The 19,475-nt window shown below is 43.1% G+C and overlaps 1 protein-coding gene across 1 annotated transcript in view; it reads right to left on the bottom strand.

Moving 5' to 3' along the window:
• Positions 1–18,279, bottom strand: part of USP24 (ubiquitin specific peptidase 24) — a 98,534-nt gene extending 80,255 nt beyond the window's left edge. The window contains exons 1-3 of the mRNA XM_066622857.1: positions 17,885–18,279; positions 2,013–2,178; positions 1,022–1,089 (exon numbers count right to left, since the gene is read on the bottom strand). Of these exons, the coding sequence (XP_066478954.1) occupies positions 1,022–1,089; positions 2,013–2,178; positions 17,885–18,205 (555 nt within the window). The 5' untranslated portion in view covers positions 18,206–18,279. The remainder of the gene's footprint in view (positions 1–1,021; positions 1,090–2,012; positions 2,179–17,884) is intronic.
• Between the last annotated feature and the right edge of the window lie 1,196 nt (positions 18,280–19,475).

The raw sequence follows: 19,475 nt of genomic DNA, 5'->3' as shown, positions 1-19,475 counted from the left end.
TCATTCATTCATGTAAGTTCCATCTCTAATACGTTCATATATGATTTATTCAAATTTGAAATGTAAATTAATTATTTTTCCACCGGCCCCCAACACAGTGTCAGAGAGATGATGTGGCCCTCCTGCCAAAATGTTTGGACACCCCTGTTGTATGGTTTTTCCTCCTCTTTTTGAGATTCTTCAATTTTGTTCAATTTTTAGCTGTTGTATGTTCAGATAAAGCAAAAGCTTCAATAAAGTCCAAGAAGATAAGGATGTTTCCAGTGGCGAAGTGAGAACTGCTTTTACGGTGCAAATCTCCTCAAACTACCTCCTGATAATCCTGCCTTAGCCAATGACAATTTTTCCCAACTTTGGTTCGTTCCAAATTTTGCCATATTTTACACAATAAATATATAGTGCAAAAAAGAGGGGAATAAAATTAAGCTCTTACTCTATGTATCTGAAAATTAAGGGGTGGCGGTTTTAAGGCTGCAATACTATGCATACCTAGGAATAAATTCCATTGTACTATAATTGGACCTATGTCTGAATAGACATGCATAAGATTGTGCCCCAAGATATATTAACTGTGGATTGCATCCAAAGGTGCTTTGAGTGAAATGAATTCACTTCTGGTGACACAAAGCACTCCCCTCAGTTTCTGCCTCTTGCTGCAGCCCCTTTCCAATTTCATCCTATATAATACTGAAGGAACCCCCACCATCAAGAGCAGATTTTCAGAGGGGACATGAAATTACAGAGAAAAGAAGAGTACAGGAAAGTCTTGTTGCAAAAGTGAAATTCTATGTGCAGTACTTATATAACTGTCTGTATATTAGTGAAACAATAACAACACTCCTTCCCCTGTGTTACTTGGCTCTCCCCAACTCTTCATTTCCATCCAAATACTCAACTGGCCTTACTTGTTAAAATACGAGAAAACCACAAGATGAGGTAATCCATCTTTCTATGAATAGGATCACACCTCTTATCTTAATCACACTAGTAGACATTGAGTTTTTTCGCCCCTTCAACCCACCTTTTTAAAAGCTTCAGGCATACATCTATCCATAAATCTTCTGCAGCTTTCATCAGAGTCAGAAAGTCCTAATTCAAGGGTAGGGGGAGAAAGGAAAAAAGTGAATTGCAAAAAGTTGTAGTGCAACCCAAAGCAGCCTTATTCTGTCACATTTGTTAGATCACACAAATGTCATTCTATTCTTTCTTTTGCACTGTAAAGAAACCCAGATAGTTTTAATGAAAATGGGTGAAAGGATAGTATATTTCTTAAAGTTCAGCACAGCAGCAACACTTTGCTTGTCAGACTATTTTATGAACAGGAAAGGAGAGGAGGAGAAAATAAAACTGAGTTGTTGCAGATAAAATGTCAGGAATCAAAGAACTACCAAAGTAGTTCCAAGAGCCTAAGGGGATTGCAGACCAATTTTTCAACACAGAGATTCTCAAACTGCTCCCTAGTCACAAAACAGCACAAATGCAAGCTCTTTTTGCATTAGGGAATTAGAGAAGGCATGCTATATCACCAATACAAGTGTTGTTCAACATCTGAAGTACCCAGGCAGAAATATGAGGGAGAAAAAGATTAATGGAATCATACATACAGTAGACTGGATCCTCAACCTATGGACTAGTTTAAGGGGCTTACAGTCAAACCCTACGGGGAAGATATAGACATTTCTTTGCACACTGGGTACTCCCACCATCTGAGGCAGAAGTAGATAACTCTGCTAGTGCTTCAAGTTGAAACACTAACACGTTGCTCTAATTTCAAGATGATGTTCCCTTATACGCACAATTTAAATAGACCACTGAAGCCAAAGTCTTGCAGCATTATACCTTCCTGGGAAGCAACCTATCTCCATATACATCCAGTTGAGAATGGAGACTGGGGGTCAGGCAGAAGAGAGGGCAGGAGAGAGAAAAAAGCAAAGAGAACTCCCTATCATTTATGTCGCCAGAAACAGTCAAAAGCTTTCTGCTTCAAACAAAAGAAGAAATTGGCAACTTACCCAGCCTTGCTAGATAGGTGGATGCAATTAGACACTTTCCAAGAGACTCTTCCCGCTTGTATGGGATAGACCAATGATCTGTTAGTACTCTGCTTTCCAATTCATAAAGATTGGTTGTTGGGAACTCAATACCTTCTCCAGAGCAGTTCCCATTTTCATCATTTTTCTGTGAAAAAGAGGCATACACTGAAGGGCCACCCTCCTTTAGTTGTTCTATTACTGACCATAAGACACATTAGGTCAGACCCAAAGCAGACACTTCAAGAACAAAAGGAGCCTACCTGCAACAGTAATTCTACTTAAATCATTCTGTGCAGCCAATTGCAATTTTTACTCTCTTCCTACTGTGCATGAAAAAAAAAATTGCAAAAAGTGCTTCAACTCACCCACCACTGACGCCAGACCAGAGCTCAGCAGTAACCTCCAGGACCTTGCAATGGGCATGATTGCTGCCATACAGCTCCCAGGGAAAAGATGGAGGGCACCAGAATGAGCATGTTCAGCTCAGCAGGATTCTTCATGCCCTCCTTTCCCGTGTCATATGACTATCAGGGATAGCTATGATTGGCCCCTAAGCTGGAGTACTAAGCAACAGCTGTCTGAGCTTATTGGAGGAGGCTGCCTGTGGGAAGGAGCTAAGCTCTCAGGAAACACAAGCTATAATGGAGGACATTTAATTGCATTTGGAGGACAAGAGGCTGAAAGAGGACAGGTCTGGGAAAAATGCTGGGGGGGACAAACTGCTGGCTCGAGGGGGCAAAGCTCCCAGTCTCCCCCCACCACAGCCCTGCAGAAAAGCCTCTGGAGGTGAGGGGAGCTGTGCTGCCCTCAGCTTCAGAGGCTTTGTTTAATGTCAAGCCTTGCTTGACAACGAGGATGCTGGTCCGTATCCCTGTTGTTAAGTGACACACAACTGTATGTGGGAAGCTATCCTAGCAGGTCTATATAACAAAGAGTTTTTAAATTTACTCTTACAAGTTTTGAGGAAAGCCGTTTGAAATCCATAGGAACAGATTTACAAGGCTGAAGCAGACCTCCATAACAGGAGACAGAAGCAGCTAGTGTGAAACTCAAAACAGCAGGCCAGGTACTGCCAACTGATGGAATTTGTGTGGACTGCATACTTCCACTTATGTTTCATACAGCAAGGAGATCATTGATGCCACTTTCTCACCAGAATTCCACTTTCCATGAAGTTGTTCCCACAAGTTGCAAAAAAAATAGTTTAAGGCTCTACTCTCCTTCCCAACCTCCTATAACTGCCTACTCCTGCCCAAGTCAGGAGAGTTCTGCAACCCAAATCATTTGTTAGATATACATGAAGAGACTAACAATTTTTTTTCCTTACTTGGAGACTTGGTGACAAAAAGTTCAAGAGCACTGGGCTAAAAAACAATATTCTACGAAGTCTTCCACCATGTACAAGATGGGTGGAAGAGCTGGCCACTGTCCCAGTTTAAGATTTAGCCTTTTCAAGAAGTGCCAACAGGATGTGAACTGGTGCCAACCACAGGTTTAACAATAAAACTTTCATGGGTATACAACTACCCAAAAAAACTACAAAATCATGACTCACTGCACACCAACTAGTCATTGAACAGGCTATTTTCAATTGATGCATGTACTTGGACAAGATTCAAGATCTGTAAGCTAGTCATCATGGGTTCTATTTCCTTGGTACCAGTCCACTGTCCCACTTACTGCCTGCATTTCCTAATCTAACAAGTACCATCTCTGTACCATCTCACAACAGCACATTTATAAAATACTTCCTATCTCCAAGAGGGCACATTAAGAATTGTAGAACAGAAAATGATTGTGTAGGAAAGTAACAATAAGGAAGTGACAGAGGGGATATTAAATACAATTCCCATTGCACTGGACTACTAGAAACATCATGATTATATAATTGTATTTCACTCGGCATGTGAGCAACAAAGCAACAAGAACAATTACTTCAGTTCAACAAACTTCTAGAATGGCTTGAAGTGTTGCTCTACTTGTATTTAGGAGGACTGCTCTTAAGAGGACACATTCACACTCCTGAACTATTTTGTTTGAGAATTAACAGAGTAGGACCTGCTCTAGGTGTTTCTGTCTATCAAAGACAATGGCTAAAAGAACAACGCACTCTTGAATATCCTCACTGCTGGCATAGTTAGTTTACACAGAGTCTTTTGGAGACCTAAAAAGATCACTGCTAGGCTTGCAGTTATAAAGAAAAGGAAACACTTTATTGAAAGAGCTACTTAACTGGATAGGAAAGTGAGAGAGACAGAGAGCCTGCCTGTCTGGTTGTACATCAAGACAGGGGTGGAAGGAAGTCAACCTAAGAATAGCAATCTGAATACTAAAGATGACTTACGGAAAAGAACAAGATAGGTAACCTCTCCCACTACCTAACTAGCTATATTGTTCCCTTGAGATACAGAATGCTTGTGCAGGACTGCTGCATCTTTATTCTCTTCCAACAGCCATATTTTTGCTTCATATGTTACACAGTACACTCAAGCCTCAGGAATATGATCAAACTCAGAACATGATCCTTTGTGCAGATTAATGCAAGCTGACAAAGGGCTGTGTCATACCCCACAAATCATTAGGTATGTACTGAATATTGGTGAGGTTCATTTTTCACCAGATACTTAAAGTACCCTTTTGGGGACCTCAAAAGAACATTGATTCACTTGAAACAAAAGTTACTTTTTGCTATGAATGCCTGCCCCCCATTCCCCTGCTTGATGCTCAATTTCAACAATATTATATTTCTTGGTACTTCAGGTTACATTCTCACAAGTGATCTATATGGGAACGTGTAACATTTTAAAAGTGTGTCTTGCCATTTTTTTCTTGCCCCTTAGCTGTTGGATCACTGGGCACGCAGTCTCTGAACTTTCTAGACATCTACTGTCCTACCATCACCTATTTTCATGGGAAATGAAACAAGTTAAAGGCTAATAATATGATATACAGTGGAAACTCTAAGTTGACCACCCAAGGGACTGGAGGAAATTGGTCAACATATGGGAAAAAAGGCATTTAAATATTATCATGTTTATCTCCCAGGACAACAAATGCAAGGCCAAGTTATTATTTATATTGGATTTTTTAAAAGTTTTATTGCAAATATCAATGAGAACTGATCCTTTCGTGATGCTTACTATTTATATCATCTATATCTATATCAAGAGACAGAGAATAAACAGCCCACAATCAGTGTTTAGAAAACCCCCTGAAAATTCATAATCTTAAAAAAATTGTAAGTTAAAAAAAAATACAGTTTCATAGCAGACAGGCAGATCAATGCTATCCCTTGCCAGCCCATAGCATGTAGCATGTTACATAGCCCCAACAGCTAAAAAAAACCCCACTTTTTTACTTAGGCTGCCTGGCCTCCACTGGGTCTCCTTGGATTCACTAAATGCCAAAGGGCGTTTGATACTGTCCCTCACTAAAAGCTTTTGAGAAAACTCCACAGTCAGGGAATAAGAGGACAGGGTCCTCTCATGGATTGGGAACTGGTTGAGAACCAGGAAACAGAGAGTGGGCGTCAATGGGCAATTGATAAAAAAAGTGGAGAGAGGTGGAAAGTGGAGTACCTCAAGGATCTGTCCTGGGACTGGCGCTTTTCAACAGCTTCATAAATGACCTGGAAACAGGGATAAGTAGGGAGGTGGACAAGTTTGTGGATGACACTAAACTTTTCTGAGTGGTGAAGACCAGAAGGGATTGTGAAGTGCTCCAGAAGGATCTCTCCAAACCAGGAGAATAGGCAGCAAAATAGCAGTTGTGTTTCAATATAAGTGTAAAGTAATGCACTGGTGATGGGAACCAAAGTGAAAGGACAGTGGCTTCACTATACACAAGCAACCTCATGCCCCTCACAACTTGGTACATGTCTAGGTATAATCAGCAGCCAGTGCAGGTCTGTTGGCTATGTACAGTGTGCCCACCTATAAAAACCCTTTCGCACATGGGCTAGCAGGCATAAGGGAGGGATTGTCATGTGGTTTCTTGCTTTTCCAAGATGGGACAAACCAGACAAAACACAGGCCTTACGGAGGATAAATTAATACTCTGTGCAATGATCGAAGCGGTCAAGATACAACTTACGGATGTGGTCAATATAGAGAGGTTGGTCTCTCACAGTGTATGTGCAGTGTCTGTCCATACTGTGAAAATTAGGTAAACTTATGGAGGTGGTCAATATAGAGAGCTGGTCAACTCTGGAGGTTCTACTGTATTTTAAAGAGGGTTTCCGGTCAGGTTGTTTTACACAAACACAGAATGAGGGGAAAGAGAGGGATTGGTATAGATCAGGGATCTCCAAACTTTTTGGCCAGAGGGCCGCATCAAATATATGGCATGGTGTCAAGGACTGGAAAAATAAATGAATTTTAAATATAAAACTTAAATATATTAGAGATGAATACATTCATTGGATGAATGAAGAAAAGGCCTCTAAGTTCCAGGATTTCTCCAGGCATCAAAACACACCACAGTAAAAAAGACCACACTCAAATGAAATCCCATTCCCACACTCACAGCTTACTGACATGTACAGCAATAAATAACTTGGAACCAGCATATCACAGGAAACACCCAGAGCACGTTCTGAGGGCCATGAAGGCCTCTCCAACACTCAGAAAGCCTGAGGCCTTCAGAGGGTCAAAAAATGTCACCTGTCTTGTGGCCTTCCCGGTCTGCAGAACACCCTCCAGATGCGACAGGAGCACAGCTTAGTTCACATTTGGTCAAGTGGGCCAGAGGCTTGTTGTGAGCCAATTACAGGCACGCCGCATCTGGTGTTGCATCTGGCCCCTGGGTTTGAGATCCCTGGTATAAATTCTAAAGGGGAATGACAGATAATCAGGGAGTTTGTTAGCTTTAGGAAATTAGATTTCCCTGCTTATCTATGGTTTATAAGTTTTAACTATAATTAATTATGAAATAAATAAAATACAAAAATGAAATACAAGTAACAATGAAATTTAAATAAAAGTACATCTTTCTTGGTATTGTTCATCAAGTCATTGCACCAAGTAATGAGGGCTCAGATTCTGAAAGAAGGTCATTGACAAAGAGCACAAGAATTACCTCTTATTTAGGATTGCTTACAAGCAACTCAAAAGGGCAAATACGTAGTGCAGCCAAGTGGATGTCCATGTGTTGGTATCACTGAATCTAGTCCAACCACTCCAGCCAGCTGCCAAAGAATACCATTATGGGAGCCCACCCATGTCTTCTTCATATCTCAACCTCTTCCCTCTCCAGAAGGTAATCCAACTCTGAAGTCCACCATTCAAGAAGTGGTATGATAGAAACAGCTACAGCAACATGATCCCAAAACATACTGCAGGTGGATATGGTCCAGTACTTGCAAGAAGAGGGAGAGGGATTATTGGCCTTCATCAACACAGAAGTGCTGTTATACATCCCCCAACATTACTTTTCCAGAAAGATGAGCCAGGGCTTTCTTCCATGGTTGCAGGTGAAGTATTCAATGTCTTCAAAACCAGAATCTGCAGTGAGATTCTGCATATGTTCTCAACTGACATATGAATCGGCTCACAAAAGGTGGTAGTGCCAAGGTGCTGGTGAAGGTGAAGGGTCACATTATTCTTTCCTTTCCAGATTTACCCAACACTCACAAAGCCCAAACATACTGAAACCTATTTGATGGAACTTTTTGGTGCATGGCAAACACTTATTAGGAGGCAGTTAGGGTTGGTTAGCAGTGATTAATAGTACAGTATAAATATGTTAATGGTCTAGAGATCCCCAACTGCCTTAAACATATGCCTTGTGTAATGCATTACATAAACATGATGTTGAAGTCCTTCTGAGAACAACTGGTGTAAAAGCAGACAGTACCAGGGGGCCCCAAGTCATGAGGCATACTGAAACGACCACTTTGAATGGCAAACTGGGAGAAATGGCAGACCAGCAGGGGGCAGGGGTGTTCAGCAATCACCACTGTGCATCTGCATGGAAATGCTGATGCAGCAGTCTGGGAAGTCAGTGCATAAGTTTTAACTTCCTATACATTGCTATAAGAAGTTTACTTCATTATCTACATATTTTTAGCACCTTCTACTATAGAATGAAGGGAAAACAAATAAACAAAAACGTTCTGTTCAACGAAATACTTCAAACTGTGCGTCTTTACAGATGCCACTTTTCTGAAATTATTCTACAATATCAGTTAAATACTTCTTTTTACTACAAAGTGAAATGACAGTTCCTCTTGATGCAATATTATTGTTTCCGTTGGGACACACTTGCTTATCTAATACTCCCTCAACAGAATTAATGCACGGTAATGTAAGCATACATTAAATAGCAGACTCACACAATGATCCAGAATTATGTATAAATTCTAACTGAAAGTAAGACTATTGTAAATTATTCCCTGAATTGTATTACTTTTCTACCTTCATTCATTTGTCAGTTAACTCTGAACCTGAAAAGTTCATCCAGTCAACTTTAGAATTGGGGCAAATAAAAGCAAACATCCCATTAAGAAGGGTGAGAAAAGAGAAAGCAGACCTGTGTGAAGATCTGAAGTTAGCAGATGAATAAACTAGTACTACTCAGACATCTCCCCCACTCACCCCCCCCCCCATCTCAAGCTTCTGGTACAAAAGAGTGTTTTCAAACAGAAGTGGCAAAAGAGAGGAAGATCCTCCCAGGCTTCTTCTTACAAGAGACCACTGTTCCTAAGCCAAAAGGATTCCAAACACTTTGTGGAATTAGCTTCTAACACTGGCAATTTCTGTTTAGCCTCATTTTCCTTTAGCATTTCACTTCCTTATTAAGCAGCTGTCATTGAAAAGAACTTCTGACTGGGAAGATGACCAGAAAATGTCTCTACTACACGTTATCTGAAAGATACTTCCTGCACAGCTGAGCTGCTGTTTTTATGCATGGTACAATGACCTTCCACAGCCACCAATGCTAACTGTTTCTATCACATCAAATGGTAATCCTAACTTTGGGGTTACAGCAACTACTTCACAAAAGATTTGGAATCTTTTAGAATTGGAAGTAGGCAAGCTACTAACTGAACACATGAACTACTTGATTTCAATCTATTCCCAGTGCATCAATTTTTAATAGTGACAAGCTACCTGCTACATTCTGCAAAGGCTAGGCCACTAACCGCTAGGAAAAAGGTTAAGCAGGCATAGTTCAAAACGATTCATTTTGAGACAAGCAGAAGCTGAGAGCCTGGAAACTATAGGGATATCAACAATAAAGAACCAGACATATGAAAATGAAACCTAATGACATCACTCAAAAAAATCTTTCAGTGCTTAACTGTATCACACAGCTACTTCATATGGATGTCAAAATGTACAGTTTACACAAGGGCAAAACATGACATGCACCGCATCCAAAATCAAGATTCTAAGAACAAGGGTGTGACAAATCAAAGTTAAATAATTCACTCCAACTGACTTTAATGGCAGAAAGTTCCTTTTAAAGTTTGGTTAAACTGCAATCTATAATTTAAGAAAAAATAATGAAGCCAGTATAAATGAGAATAAGAATCTCTACTGAGACCTTCTGTGTAATATACATTTGGCACTCTCCCTCACCAACAGGAATACCACAATTGTTACGATAAGCCAGAGTGCCAATAAGTTAGAGCTCTGCAATTTAGTCTGCATGTAGTGCCACTTTTGCACAGAACAGAAGCTGTCATAACAGTAAATGAACACTGTACAGAGAGCATCCAGCCTTCAGCCATATAACCAACAGAGCATTGGAGCTGTGAGGTATATACATATTCCATACTTGTAGTGGTCCAAGTTATCATATTTGAATTTCAGAATGTACAAGCAAGCTGCCCATTATGTAAACATTTACAATTGCTAACTCAACCAATTTACTAACAAATAATACAAAAGTAAAGATTACCTGGCAGAGTTAACTGTAAATTCATAAGCAAAAACTATTAAAGTATTTCTAAAAAGCCTATTTCCACAAGGTTGATGGGACAGTGAAGAGAGGGACACCACCTTCTGGGAAAGAGAGCACAAGAGATGGAGATTTAAGAAGGCTAGAGAGAGAAGTAGTTCAGAAAGAAGGCAAGAAAGCAGACAGACAAGGTTTCCAAAAGGAGAGAGGCCAAATGAAGATGAGCAGAAACGGACAGAGAACTCCAACAGAACGCTGTAGCTCAGTGGTTCCCAAACTGGGGGATTGCAACCCACCAGAAAGGGAAAGCCCTTTCACTGGTCCCTTGAGGAATAAAGGTAGCAACATAATTGACAGGATTGTGCCACTGCCGGGGACAAAGTGTTTTTTTTATAACTTACTATTTGCAGTGTTGGCCTCCCAGGGGCTGTGGGGAACCTGTGGATGCCTCTGCAGGGCTCTCCCAAGCCTCTGAACATATAAAAATTGTGATCATAACCCACTTCCTGTTTTGCTATCGCAAACCAGGATGAAATCTCTATTTTTAGATACTTTTTTAATCTCTCCCCCTTAACAACTTACATGGTTCCCTCCTTCCCTGTAGAAGTCTAGGAACTACTGCTGTAGGTAGTCTAACAGTTTGCTGACACCGTGCCATGAAATTAACAAAGGTTTGTGTCTGGATAATGAGCTTTTTGTGAGTGCTTATACATTATTATACTCGTTAATCAGTTGTAATTTATAAAATATTGTTCATATTCATTAGACTCCAAAGTGATTGCCAATCTTATTCTCCTCATCCACAGATGAGAACTCAATTGCACTCCCCCCTCTCACTCTCACACACTTTATTACAAGAGACTTGAAGTGATAATCAGTAATTAAGAAACGCAAAGCAACAGCATCTTAAAATTCTAATGCAAGAGTCAAGGAGCAGCAAACCCTCAATTTAATGGACAAACAAGGGAAAGGGGTCCATAAATGCCAAAAATCCAAATGCACTGAGGTCAGTAGAAACCTGCATGTGCAAAACATATCACTAGTTTTTAATGAAACAGAAAATGGCCACTGTTTCTAAACTCTGTTAAAATAGAGATTCATCAAACTGAAGGTTCACTGTACCATCAATGCATTTTAGAGCCTGTGATATTCAGAGATCTGGATCAAAACACCCAAATTCTTCACTTTCAAAGCAATTTACTATCTCACAGGACTATTCAGAAGGCAGATAGTACAAGCAAAGTAAAAAAAAGAGTACTCAGCACACTGAAAGCACAATTAATTATTAATTGATCTATAAAGATTAAGCATTAGTAAAGTACAGTACTCATGTGTTGGGGAGTGATTCAAAGCTCCTCACAGGAACTGCACATCCACAAATACAAATACACACACACAGAGTTCATTATTTTGGGGGAAAAAACACTTTCAACCACTCAAGGAAAGTACAAGGGCAACCTGCAGAACATTAATAAGAATGTAAGAGCCTTTCTGGATCAGACCAGAGATCTACCTAATTCAGTATTCTGTTTCCCACAGCGGCCAACCAGTCGCTCCTGGAAAGTCCATAAATAGAAGGTGAAGGCATCTATCTCTCTTGCTACTACTCCACTGCAACTAGTTTCCAAAGACACTCTGGATAGTATATAGCCACAACATATCTGCATGGATTTAGCTATTAAAGTCACCAAGGCTAGTGGCTGGCACCACATCTTGTAGCAACAAGATATTACAACAGCTGATCTGTGGGGAGTGTGTGCCATGCACAAGAATTAGTATGAGAATCAGTACTGAGTGAGCAACAGCCTCATGCGTTTTACAAACAAAACTAGTTCTAGTGACAGAGCATCCATATTGCTACTATGTGACTAATACTGCTGCACTGAATGAATACTGCTGAATAAAGCCCAATAACAAGACTCTGCTACAGACTCTCCAGAATACACAAGGACAATTTCTTACTTCTCTGAGGAGAAAGCATTCAGGTACCTATATGTTAGGGACAAACTGAAATTTCAAGGAGTGCAATGAAGATAGGTCAAAAGCATGGGAGATGGGAGGTTCACCACACCTTCCCAGATCCAAATATGAGACGTCTGCAACTGCTTGTATACAATCATCAAAATGCTGGATATTCAAAGCTAGATCTCCCATGTAATTTGAACCTTGCCTGCCCCCTTTTCAGAGTGCAGTTTAAGTATAAGTGATAATAAAACATCAAACACTAGTGTTAATCTGTACACAAGAATAACACTATACTGTAGTGACTGATGATTTAGGGCCTGATTCACAGCAGCCTGCTCTGGCCCAATGCTGGCGCTGAGCTTTGCAAAACATGCCATAAAACACATTGTGATACTCACTGCTGGCTCAGTGCGAGCCCATGCTGAACCAGAGCAGGGCGGAAGTCCTAAGACTGCCACTCGGAGCTCAAGGAAAGGTGGCAGTGAGGTAAGCCTGGGTGGGGGGAGGTGTTCCGGGAAAGCATGGAGGGGAAGGAAGCAGGACGGGAGAAGGCAGAGATGACGACAGGCTCTGCCGCCATATCCTAACCCCCTTCCAGGCCCTGGAGATCCAACACAGGTCTCCTTGAATCTGCGCCTGCTCAATAGCAGGAGTAGATCCAAGGAGACCCATCAGGACTGCCTGGACGTTACATGGGATAAGGGAGTGTAAGCCATACGGGATGCTGCAGTAGCCATTTCGGCACCACTGCCGCCTGGTGGGAGCTGGGAAGCTCAGGATTGGGCTGTAAAAAGTAGTGAAACAAGAACCAAGTAGTGTGACCTGTGTCCCATCAGAAAATGAAAGTGCAGAATTTTTTTTAACTCTATGAAACTTCCTACTTATTAAGATAACTGATTCCTGTGTCTAAAAAAACCCTTTCAAATAATAATCATTAGCACTTGTTTTTAAATAAATTAGGAATAGGGATGGGAAAGCTCCTATACCCAGGCAGCTCAACTGCTGTTAGTCAGACCCAACAGGCTGGCAACCTTCAGTCTCGAAAGACTATGGTATCGTGCTCTGAAAAGTGGTTCTGGCACAGCGTCTAGTGTGGTTGAAAAGGCCGATTCGGGAGTGACAACCCCTTCCACACTGGGAGCAAGTGCAGTCTGTCCCTGGTGTGTCTCCCTGGCTATGGGCCTTCCTTCTTTGCCTCTTTCCCTCAGTCTGTTGGCAAAGTGTCTAAACTGGGAAAGGCCATGCTGCACAGCCTGCCTCCAAGCAGAATGCTCAGAGGCCAAGGTTTCCCAGCTGTTGTGGTTCATTCCTAAGGCTTTCAGATCCCTCTTGCAGATAGCCTTGTAGCGCAGCTGTGGTCTACCTGTAGGGCGCTTTCCCTGCACATGTTCTCCATAGAGGAGATCCTTTGGGATCCGGCCATCATCCATTCTCACTGGTTCTATGTCTCTAAGATGCAACTCAGCTATTTAACAGTTTTTATTTGTCTTCTAATATAACTCATACAGCAACATCACTTCTGAAATTCTGAGAATAAGAGATTGAGTGGAACATAAAGCATTTATCTAGACATGGAACATTTATCTAGACAAGGGGTATCCAAACCCTGACCCTGGGGCCAGATGCAGCCCGCAGCAAGCCTCTTCCTAGCCCACAGCCAACCTCTTGTCCCCTGAAAGGCTCTGGCCCACTCAACTGAACATGACCAGAACTGTGCTCTGATAGTGTCTGGAGGGAGTTCTAAGGGCCAGAGAAGTTGAATGAACGAGCCCATTCATTCATTTATTCACTCATCTAAATTCACTCTCTTATTTATTTAAATTTCATATTTAAATTTTTTTTCCAGCCTTCCACACCACGCCAGATATTTGACGCAGCCCTCTGGCCAAAAAGTTTGGAGACCCTCTGATCTAGACAAATCTAGACATGAATGTTACTTAATACAGCTAACTTCTTAGAGTTACAACACTATAAGTGCAGCTAGCATGAATGATAAATGGAACAACAGCACAATCCTAACTGGGCTAGCAGGGGCAGAACAAGTGGGTGCGCTGTCACAAAGGACACTGCAACATCACAGGTATTTGTGGCACTAGCTGGAAGGCCCGTGCCAGTCTGTTGCTGCCAGTACAGGGCCTGCGCATGCCAAAGCAGGTAAATAGATGAAGATAAAGAGTCTGATGTGGACCAGTGCGGTAGAACACTTGTTTCAACATGGATAGCAGGCTCAATTTGATACATATCTATAAAACTGATCTTGGAAGGTGGTCACTATTTTTAAGTGGTCTTAGGACCAAATCCTATCCCATTTTCTAGTGCTGGTGTAGCTGTGCACACTGCATCTTGTGGTGGCAAGGCAGTCACAGAGGCCTCCTCAAGGTATGGGAACATTTGTTCCCTTATCTCAGGGTTGCATTGCGGCTGCACTGGTGCTGTCAAGTTAGATAGGACTGGGCCCTTAAAAGGCTGCTATTTTTTCAACTATTTCACACTTGGAGTTAATGAAAGTATAAGATTCTCAAATATTATATACTGGAAAATGTTATAAATAATATTGAATGAAAAACAAGAATGTGCAGCAGGTTTAATCAGATTTAACCTTAGCTGATATACAAATCAAGTTTACTAGCACTAGTGTTTCAGGGATTTCATGGAGTTTTTTCCTGTCCCAAGTAACAGATATTTAATTATTTGTTTGGGCAAGTGCTGTACCAAAGGAGGGAAGAAGAGAAGCGGAAGGAATATGGTCCAAGGGACATACTATATCATAAAAGTCTAATGCAGTGCTGGGTAATTTGACTATAAGTTCCCTTGTTCCACCACAATCACTGTCCATATTTGCAAGAATAGGAAGGTACTTCACCACTCGTAAAACAAGCTTCATACATTTAACACAAAGTAAAGCTTACATTGAGCACTTGTGATCCAAACAATCTATTTTCAACCTTTTTTCATCTCACAGCACACTGACAAGGCACTAAAATTATCAAGGAATGCGTTACATTTTTTGACAATTGAAAAGACACACTCACACTGCACTGCCAGTGAGAGCTCACATGGTTCGCTTATTAAATGACCCTCCCCCAAACTCCCACAGCACACCTGCGGATCATTCGTGGCACATCAACATGCCACAGAACAGTGGTTGCTGATCAATTTTTTCCTATAGCTAGCAGACTTTCATAACTATGAATATACTTACCTGAGAGTAAGCCCCACTGAACACAGTGGTACGTAGTTCTGAATAAACGTATAGGGTTGCACTGGCAGAAGTAGTTACCTAGCAGTGATTGTTTACTATTTGTATTGAGAGCAGTGATTCCCAAACTAGGAGTTGTGACTCCTAGGATTATGTAGATATTTCAGAGAGCTGCAGAAAGTAGTGTTCCCTGTAAGCTGTGCAGCTGAAATTGAAATCCTACACAGCTTCCCTCTTGGTGCTCCACAATGATGCCACCCAGAGCATCTTTATTAATATGTTCCAATGCCATGGGTTGCTGGACTAGGCAAAAAACTGTATTTAGCAACATGGTTAAAAAAGATTAGAGCAGCATGTCCCAAAGTATCAGCAAATCATGTTTGGCCTTTGCTACTGGTACCAAATCCTGGCAATCTGCCTTAAATCTGACAATTATTCCACTTTTAAGATGGACAACGTGTCCCATTTTAACCTGCTAAGAAAAAAGTTGCAAATAAATGAAAATCCTGCCAAATGACCATCACAACTCTCACCTGTCCTTGAAGCCAACTGTCCTGTTCTCTCTTGTGGGTTTTTGTTTTTACACTGACCTGGTATTGAATGAGCAAACAATTCTACAACCATTCTAAGAGATGACACATGCACAGACTGTTCATGTAGGATAACGACAGACTAGTAAACCACACACACACATATTCCATGGTCTAACCCAGTACAATTCCAAAGGAAAAAGATGAATTAAAATACTGTCATACAGTATTTTATTCTTTTTTTTATGCTGCCTTGAGTGTCCTGATTATATGGGGAGGGGGGAAGCAGTATATAAGTTGTTTAAACTAAAATAAACACATTCCAGGCATGCCCCAACTGAAATTCCTTCTGGTCACAAAAAAAAGCACTCTCAATACAGATATTGTGAAAGTGCTAATTACCTACCAGGCCTCTTGACAGTTTTAATAAAGACTGACAGAGAGTCAGTATTTGTTTTACAGTGTATTTTTTTCCAACTCAAATCAAGCATATTTTCAAACCTTTGAATAACAATGTATAACACTCCAAAAAATTTCATATTAAGTATGTAACTGAAAGCTAAACTTATATAATTAGAGATCTTAGGCTAGGAAAAGGCAGATGTGTGTATATAACAGCCATTTTGAAGTCACAAGACATCACTGCAAAAAAAATCCCTCTATACTACGCATTTGCAGGATTTAGACATATCTGAAGGAGAAATGACTAGCTTTATAAACCACTTCAAAGAATGCATGGGTACACAAAAGATAATTTCAGCCCAATTATTAAAGTTGCTAATGTTCTTAAGAGCTGGTCAATTTAGGGCAAGATACCCTGGACTCATACTACAAGGATTCTCAAAGGACAACAATGCAGCTATACCACATCAGTAGGACTGTATAAAATTTTTAGTTCTCCCTGTTTTAGGAAAAGGAACACGCTCAGAAAAATCAGAGGAAAATTTTGTTCATGTTCGCAAAAATAAGTATACAGTAGTCCAAAACAAAATCTCAGTTTTCATTTCAAACACTCATATTACTATACAGGGGTGACCCACAGACACAGAGTAAAGACTTTTAAGCCAGAGGAACTGTTTCTGTCTTGTGCCTCTCTGTGACCAAAGAATTCAGTTATGAAGCTATATATGGAATTATTACATCAAAAGCAACATCAAACTATACAGTACTGATAGCTTTTGGCATCCTTCGGCTAACAGAGCTCTCACACAAGAAAATCAAGGTTTTACGTCAACACTGTGTAAAGAAAGCAAGTAAGAGAGAGTGTGTCAGTGTTAAAGTGACTGACACAGAGAAGAACCAGTTAGCTGGATCTCTGTAAGCTTTCAGTAACAACTCCAGCAAGATCAAGCAGTTCTTTTTTCCCTGGCTTGAAGCTACATTCTTCATCAAGTGTCAAACTAGGACACACACATGGAATTAGCAATCAGCTCTCTCTGAACCACTGAGGAGTTATCTGACAGTTCTTACATAATACGCTCAGGGAAACCTGCCTGGTTTCTCGGGGTGGGTGAACTTCAGTGAGAGGACTTCAGAGACCAAAGCTGGAAAGGGCCTTTCCTGGATTCCAATTCATCTTCTTGGTAAGTAAACAGAGCAAGACTAGGTGGGAATCCCAAGAGTGAGACACCCTCCCTGAAGCATGGGAAGAGGGCTGCCATCACCAAGGATTTCTGCACAGTGGAGTTTCCAGCCTTCCCACACTAGGGCTCCAGTGTACTGGTGGAGCACATGCTTTGCAGGTGCCTTCTGGTCCCTGGCACCTCCAGCTTGCACTGGGAAAGGATTGTGAGCCCAATTGAACACATATCTACTTAGAAATAAGTCCCATTCTAGTCAATGGGGCTTACTCCCTGGAAAGTGTGGGTAGGACTGCAGCCTCAGAGGCCAAGCCTATGCATCTCTACTCAGCAGTAAGTCCCATTATTCCCAGGTAAGTGTGGGTAGGATTGCAACCCCAGAGCCCAAGCCTATGCAGGTCTACTCAGAAGTAAGCCCCAGTATAGTCAATGCGGCTTGCCCCCCCCCCCCGGAAAGTGTGATCGGATCGCAGCCGGCAACCCTGCAGCTGCAACCCCAAGCATGCTTTCCTGGGAGTAAGTCTCACCGAAGGCAACGGAACTTCCTTCTGAGTAGACCCGCACAGGACTGGGCGGCGCGGCAGCTTCCAGAGCTCGCTGAGAGAGGGCTGGCGGGCGGGCGGGCTTTCAGCGAGGAGCCCGGCTCGCCCGCGCCCCCCCTCGACCGTTAGTTACCTCGTTCTCCACCACCTCATGGTAGGCAGGGGGCGGGTCGAAGCTGCCGCTGGTAGTGCCGCCGCCTCCGCCGGTGCCGTCGCCTCCGCCGCGGGAGCCGCTGTTGTGCTGGGGCCCTCCCGGTCCGCCTCCCCCGCCGCCTCCGCCTCCCCCGCCGCCGTCCATGGGCTCATAGTGCAAGCCGGGCCGCTCGTTGGTGAGCAGCGCCACCGCCTCGTTGATGTCGTTCTTGGCCAGGCGCAGAGCCCTGCGGATGGCGGCCGGGTCCGAGAAGCCCATGCACAGCAGCGTGGTCGTGTGCTGCTCCTCCTCGCTCTCCATGGCGCCGCCCGGCCCGCTCAGGCGCTGCTCCCGCCGCCGCCGCCCGCTCTGCGCGCCGCCATGTTCGCGGGGACCTCCCGCGCTCGCCGCCCCGCCCGCCGCCGGCCAGCCCCACACCCACCCGGAAGCGGCTCTCGCCTAAGCCCGGATACGCATGGTCCCGGTCACGTGCCGAGGGAGGTGAACCTGGGCCGCTGCCCGACCGCGAATGGAACGTTCCGGGAGCAGGATGCCGTTGCCATGGGAACGCCGCTGCAGCGGAATGCCGAAGACGCCGCCGCATTTGAGGCGCGTCGCCCAAGGAGTCAACCCGCGGGACGAAACCCGCGTCACGATAGCGCCTGTTGGGGCCTCGCACGGGGGAGGAGGAGGTCTTCCTCGCTTTTCCTTTCCAACAGCGCCTGCTCCACCCCTCGTTTGCCAGACCCGCGAGCCGACCACGCTGAAGACTGAGCAGAAGCTACTCGGGAGTAAGGAGGAAGCGTCCAGAGGAGCGGGCTGTCAGCCCAGTCCTGTGCGTGTCTGCTCAGAAGGAAGTCTCATGAGAGTCAAGGGGGCCTCCTCCCAGGCAAGTGTGCACAGGATTGCAGCCGCAGAGCCCAATTCTCAGCCTGCCTACTTAGGAGGAAGTCTTATGAGACTGGATGGGGCTTCCTCCCAGGTAAGTGTGTACAGGATTGCATACTGAAAGGCTGCTGCAGCCCCTGGCATGCTTCCTTGGCTGTAATGCGAATTGAAATAGGAGGAATTAATTGATTCGGATGGGATGACTGGGCTGTCCTGGATCTTCTTCAGCATTTCCTCCTCTCTCACAACTCCCTCATTCCCGGCTCTGCTGTTTCTCTGATACTTCTCTGCCTCTAGAGCAGGGGTGTCCAAACATTTTGGCAGGAGAGCCACATCATCTCTCTGACACTGTGTCAGGGGCCGGCAAAGAAAGAATTAATTTACAATTTAAAATTTGAATAAATTTACATAAATGAATATATTAGAGATGGAACTTGAATGAATGAATGAATGAAGGTCTTGCAATAGGTCAAGGTCTATTAAAGGCCTTGCACAAAGCAAGGCCAGCCTTTCCTTCACTGCCGCTGCTGCATCACAGACATGAAACAGCAAGTGGAGGGAGCCCTCATCCCACAGCTCAGATGAGAGGTTGAACAGTTGTCCTCATGCTGAGAGCAGCTGCATTGGGCCAGCGCAGGCTCCAGCAAGTCTCTGGAGGGCCAGAGGCTCATTGGAGACTGGGGGCTCTCTGAGGGCCTGATTG

Source organism: Tiliqua scincoides, chromosome 4, assembly GCF_035046505.1.
Source record: "Tiliqua scincoides isolate rTilSci1 chromosome 4, rTilSci1.hap2, whole genome shotgun sequence".
Lineage (NCBI taxonomy): Eukaryota > Metazoa > Chordata > Lepidosauria > Squamata > Scincidae > Tiliqua > Tiliqua scincoides.
This window is presented reverse-complemented; position numbering and strand designations above follow the sequence as displayed.